At 43.1% G+C, this 5,911-nt stretch overlaps 1 protein-coding gene across 1 annotated transcript; it reads left to right on the top strand.

Annotated features, from left to right (window-relative positions):
* Window positions 1-854: 854 nt before the first annotated feature.
* Window positions 855-4,985, top strand: LOC117858708 (transcription factor MYBS3). Its single transcript, XM_034741833.2, has 3 exons — window positions 855-1,343; window positions 3,923-4,131; window positions 4,232-4,985. Exons 1-3 carry the CDS (start codon window positions 1,022-1,024, stop codon window positions 4,799-4,801), a joined length of 1,101 nt encoding a protein of 366 aa, XP_034597724.1. The 5' UTR covers window positions 855-1,021; the 3' UTR covers window positions 4,802-4,985.
* The last annotated feature ends 926 nt before the right edge of the window (window positions 4,986-5,911 follow it).

The following is a 5,911-nucleotide window of genomic DNA, read 5'->3' as shown; positions in this document are numbered from 1 at the left end:
TCGACGAGCCCCACTAACCAAAATACTACCTCGGACACCCGCTCAGTAGGTTGCCGGGTCTAAACACCGATACAGAGAATGTCATGGCTCTTCTAGCCCACGGACCTTGCAAGAAGGTTGTTTGGATAAGGTCACGTATACTGTACAAAGATATGGCTATATGGGTTTCATGTTTTCTAGGAGAGTAATGTATATTTTCTCCAAGAAGAATAAAGTGAGATAGGATGAGATCACACGTATTGTCGTATTGAGATTCAATGTTTTGTAGTTATTGATGGTTGAGGACATCAACGCCAACATGTACAATTTGTTCTAAAGCTGGTACCTTATTTTGTCATTTTAGTAACTGTGTTCATTCTTTTGATGATCACGCTCCATATTACTTTAATCTTATTATGCTTTATGGATTATTATCATCTAATCCTAACTTAGACGTACATAATACACATGTAAGCTAGTGAATCAAAACTTGTCCTTACTTAGCCTACTAGTTGAATTAAAACCAATGCTATAAGGAATCCTATGAGTGATCTCACACATCAAATTAGAACGGAAGGAACAACAGTTTTCTTCGCTAAAAGCACTTCTTTTACACATTCGCCAAAACCACCTAGATTTGTTGGTTACAAATGTAGCCGTTTTTATTTCCTCAATAGAAATTTTCAGACTTACAAAATCCCATATGAGTAATTCAAAAACTCCATTTCGAAGCGGTATTTGTAAACGCTGATTCCTGGTTAAACGGTTGCTCTCCACTGAAGTTTACCGCCACCCGTTAATTAAAGGGGTGGTCCTGGTGGCCTTTATCGTCATTTCGTGTCGCCCCGTCCTTTTAAATACTCCCAAAATATCATCTTCTCGGAAAGAAGGGAGGTGCGAGCGGAATCCAGACGGAGCAGAGCACACACACGGCGTCGCATTTGGAACGCTCGCTGCCCGTCGCACGTACGAAGCCCACGCGTCCGCGCGCGTCAGCACGTGCCGGAGCCCCCCGCACGGGCGTCCCCCGCCGGAGAGGAGGATGACACGGCGGTGCTCGCACTGCAGCAACAACGGCCACAACTCGCGCACCTGCCCCGCCCGCTCGGGCGGCGGCGGCGGCGGCGGGGGGGTGAGGCTGTTCGGCGTGCGGCTGACGACGGCGCCGGCGCCGGCGGCAATGAAGAAGAGCGCCAGCATGAGCTGCATCGCGTCCTCGCTCGGGGGCGGGTCTGGGGGCTCGTCGCCGCCGGCGGGAGGAGACACCGGGGGCCGGGGAGGGGGAGACGGCGGTGCCGGGTACGTGTCCGACGACCCCGCGCACGCATCCTGCTCGACGAACGGCCGCGCCGAGCGCAAGAAAGGTGAGGCTTTTTTCAACATCAATCGGTTCTTTTGGTTCGCTTGCGTTATAAGATTTTCGCGAAGCGCTTCTCATCTCTCAAATGCGATTCTCCTCGATGAGTTACTTCCATGGGCGGCCGTGAAACTACAAAAGCTGTTGCTTTGCCCGCTAATTGCACTTTACTTCATACAAGTATTTGTTTCCATATTTTACACTCGTGGCGTGCTATGTGCCTACCACCTCATGCACCACGCTGGGGGTTAGGGAACTGGGGATCCTTGTTTATCCGTACTACATTTTGTTCTGAGTCAAGAGAAGAAAGATCCGATTCGCCAACATCCACTGCTTGAAATTCTCAACGGTTCCCTTCAAGTATTGCATTCTGTGCAAGAGAAATATAGTCTCGCGGGGTTGAATTGCATGGCATACTCTTCTTGTAATGCCGTTGATATGCCCATCTCCTTCTCAGGTTTCCCCTTTGGTTCCACTGATTTGTAGGCAACGAAAACGGCAACACAAAATATAATGCGAAAACCATAGAGCTATATTGCCCTTTTTAGTTTTGAGATCAAAGAGTGGTAGGCCCACTGTTCCATTCGAGAAGCAACCAACTTTTCATAGGTAATTAAATTAAAGAAGAATGAACTACCTGCACTTGATTACAGTACGTTTGGACACATGCTATAGGAATCACGCTCCTTTTTACGAGTACTACTTTATTTGCTATAGACTCAAGTATTTGGCACTATTATTGTTGAGATGGACTGATGGAGTTTGTAGGAACCGTCCAGAATGGCCGACACAAATCAACTCAGATAAATATCTTTTCCAACCTGATTAAGTTACATGGACATGTGCAATTGTGCATCACAATACCTTGATAGATCACATCCCACAAGAGTCAGTGGCTGGCCACGACTACAGAGTCCCACAAAGTGTCCCCTTCATGTCTCTTTCACCTTTAATTTATTAATCACCTGATCCTAAAAGAATCTAGGCATATAAAATTTCTGGTTGTTTTGACCAGTCCTAAGCGCGCACCATATGTTTCTTTAGTGTATCTGTGCTGGTAGGGATATGTTATTCAATCAATATGATTGTGCAAAACGGTAAATTATTGCACTTGGCTTTAAAGGAACTGTGAGCAACTTCATGGTTTGCTTATAGGTTAAGTTAGAGTATATAGGATCACTTGCCTTTTTTCTTTCATTCGATTGTATATGGTGTTGAATAAGCTGCGCTAATGGTTATGAGATGAGTAAATTATCCTCCTGTGAATTTTAGAGCAATAGAGCAAAACCTTGAAAGGAATTCCCTTGTATGAGTCAACGCCATGTGATTCTGCGGTATAGTTTAACAGTTATGACTTTGCTAACTGAATGGTTTATCATGCATTCTGGACCATTCTATTTCTGTAGCTATTAAATTTGAAGGTCTTAAACCGTGGGCGTCCAATTCAAGTGGTCTGTCATACACTTTATGCCTAAAATGTGTGTCCTGTTCACCACGTTGCCATTAAGGTACCTAAGCTAAGATAGCATTTAGGCACATTATTGCTTGTTCTACCTCTGGATTTGAAACATAGGGATGCAGGAACAGATGAATCAAATTCATTTTCTTTGGAAACTATAGTGCATTGACTGGAGTAGGAGTACTGCTCCATGTCTTATGTACGACCTTGCGTAAAGAATACTGGCTGCCTCTTCTGAATCTTGTGTTCTCTTTTGTCTCATTTGTAGCAAAGAAGCATATGGAAATCATATCTTCCTACGGCACTCGACCAAGGGCCTGCCTTGCTTTACTTGCAAATATAATTTTAAATGCTTAGAAGTAACCCTGTTATGTCCTGAAGAGTTTTGAACCCCTTCATTGCACCTTAATATTACTATTACACCTGTTTGCCTGTGCTTCCAGTTGAAATATCTGAATTTTGGCATCAATATCGTGTGGGGATCACTGCAAATATTTCTTCTTGTCTTGTTTGTTCTTACCTGAATTCAAGTCTAGAAAGCTTATGAAATAAATTAATTAGTAGGTTTGGATGTTTGAAGCCTTCTTGTATGGCCTTTTTATCTTTTCTCTTGACAATAAAGTTCCAAGTTAGGCATAGTGTTCCATCATGCAAATGTTCTTAACTTTCCTCCAAAACTATGTCTTAATGCGGCCTTTTGCATGAGAGTTAGATATTCACTGAAACTCTCTTGTTTAGTCATCTCCACGTGACAAGCCTATTTGCCTTTTCTTTTCTTTTCATGAGAATTAGAAGGAGCACCACCTTTCATTAAGATTATGGAAGTTCTACATAGCATTGGGCCAGACCAGCTAAGCTAGGAAGGTCTACAACCATTTACAATGGGATTATAAGTTTATTTGTCTTTTACTTTTACCTTTATGTAACTATTCTTGTGGTGCTGGTGAGGTCTTGTGCCTGAGAGATGGAATCTTGTATGTAGCACTTATGGATTCATGCTAGTCAAATTCAAAGGGAACGACTGTCTTCTCTGAAATGTATTTATCTTAGTGTGCTATTATGTATCATTTATCTCATAGTTATTGTGTGCACATCACAGCTTCAAAGGGACTACTTTTTTGCTTCAGGTACTCCTTGGACTGAAGGAGAGCATAGAATGTTTCTGATGGGTCTGCAGAAGCTCGGTAAGGGAGACTGGCGCGGGATATCCCGAAACTTTGTTGTTTCCAGGACTCCAACTCAAGTGGCAAGCCATGCTCAAAAGTACTTTATTAGACAGTCAAACTCATCAAGACGGAAGAGGCGGTCGAGCTTGTTTGACATGGTCCCAGAAATGGTATGCTGGTTTCTTTCTTGTTATAACCTTATACTACGGATGGCCTATATTCACTATACACGTTCATCCTAATCTATGTGCTTCCCTTTTCAATCTGCAGCCAATGGACGAGTCCCCAGCTGCTGTTGAACAGTTTACTCTCCAAAATACTCAAGATGAAGCTGCAAGTTCAAATCAATTGCCAGCCTTACATCTTGGGCAACAGAAGGAAGTAGAGGTTGCTAAGCAGCTGCCAACTTTTCAGCTAAGCCAGCATGAGGAATCTGAATATGCAGAACCTTCATTGCCATTACCAGACTTGGAGATGAACTCCGGTGCGCCATTCAAGACCATATCTGTTCCGGCGGTGCCAGCATTCTACCCAACATTGGTCCCTGTTCCACTAACTCTTTGGCCTCCAAGTGTTGCTCACGTGGAGGAATCAGGCACAACCCATGAAGTCCTAAAACCAACTCCTTTGAACGGTAAGGAGGCGGTTAAGGCGGATGATGTTGTTGGTATGTCTAAGCTCAGCATTGGTGAGGCTAGCTCTGTCTCCATGGAACCCACTGCTCTTTCCCTTCAGCTTATTGGATCGACGGATGCAAGGCAGTCAGCTTTTCATGTCAGTCCACCAATGAATAGACCTGAACTAAGCAAGAGAAACAGCAGTCCAATTCATGCAGTTTGAGGAAGCGTGGAATAGGTCCACTGGGTCAAGTCTTACAGATTATACTAATGGTCCCAATACCCCAGCATGTGAGCACGTGTTTTCTGTAACAACTTCCAAGTTATTCTGTTTCCAGCTTATGTTCTTTGTCACCAGCAAATGTAGGGATACATATATCAATGAAAGTAGCATACCATTAATGTCAGACTGTATTGTTGCCTGTTGGGATGCTACATGCATATTTCTTTTCTGATTCAATACTCCAGCTTTGGAAATTGACGTTAGAATTAGTCATGTCACTTTCTAACAGCACATTTGCAAACAAGTTTATTAGTGTTTGCATAAAGCATTGTCAAATTTGCTTGAACTAATATTGATAGAATGGTTTGGGTGTAGAGGGGTTTTCTATCGACTTTAGAGGATAAGGTATGGTGATCCTGTAGGGTAGTGGCTCCTTCCTGTAACGGGGACTTACTCCAACGTGACCCTTACTGTTTCCGTTAAGCCTTTCCCGTGGTATTAGTTATGAACTTCAGATTTTACATGGAAGTGTTTCTGAGAGTCGCTTTTCTTGCCATTATGACACAACTTATTGGAGTTTGTATGTACCTCATCTACACAAGAAGTACTCTACAACAGTCATTCTTCTCTTAAAGCAGCGGTTAACATCTGTATCCGTAAGCTGTTGTCTTGATATGCTGAGATTAATACTTTGATACTTGCATTTTAGTTTGTTTTTCCTACTTAACTTCCCTTATCACTCGAGTATTTATGCAAAATAGTTATCACTGACCCAACACATACTAATGGCCTCAAAAAGTAAAGGAAAGCTCCTAGTCAATCTTCTCCCAGAGGCCGAATCCTGAAAAACAGAACTGAATCCGCAAACCAGTATGAGGTAGCTCCCTGAAATGTTCCTCGTCTTTTTGAGTCGAATCAAGGGAGCATCTCTTTGCAGTGGTCAGTGCCAGTGGTGGCAATGCTTCTCTTATTTCCTTCTCAGTTTGGCGCCTTGTTTGTTTATCTATAGGTTTTGTTTCAGATCCAGTAAATGTTTTTCATCAAGAATTGCCAGGGCATCTGAAATGGACTGGCTGTAATGCTCCTCTGTCAGCCAACACTTGTACCAGA

This window comes from Setaria viridis, chromosome 5 (assembly GCF_005286985.2).
Source record: "Setaria viridis chromosome 5, Setaria_viridis_v4.0, whole genome shotgun sequence".
Taxonomy (NCBI): domain Eukaryota; kingdom Viridiplantae; phylum Streptophyta; class Magnoliopsida; order Poales; family Poaceae; genus Setaria; species Setaria viridis.
Note: the sequence above shows the minus strand (reverse complement) of the source record. Positions and strands in the feature narration are given on the sequence as shown.

Coding starts and splice junctions, on each gene's coding strand:
- LOC117858708 (XM_034741833.2), top strand. CDS start 1,022: ATGACACGGCGGTGCTCGCACTGCAGCAACAACGGCCACAACTCGCGC. Junction 1,344..3,922: donor CCGCGCCGAGCGCAAGAAAG/GTGAGGCTTTTT, acceptor TTTTTGCTTCAG/GTACTCCTTGGACTGAAGGA. Junction 4,132..4,231: donor TTGACATGGTCCCAGAAATG/GTATGCTGGTTT, acceptor TTCAATCTGCAG/CCAATGGACGAGTCCCCAGC.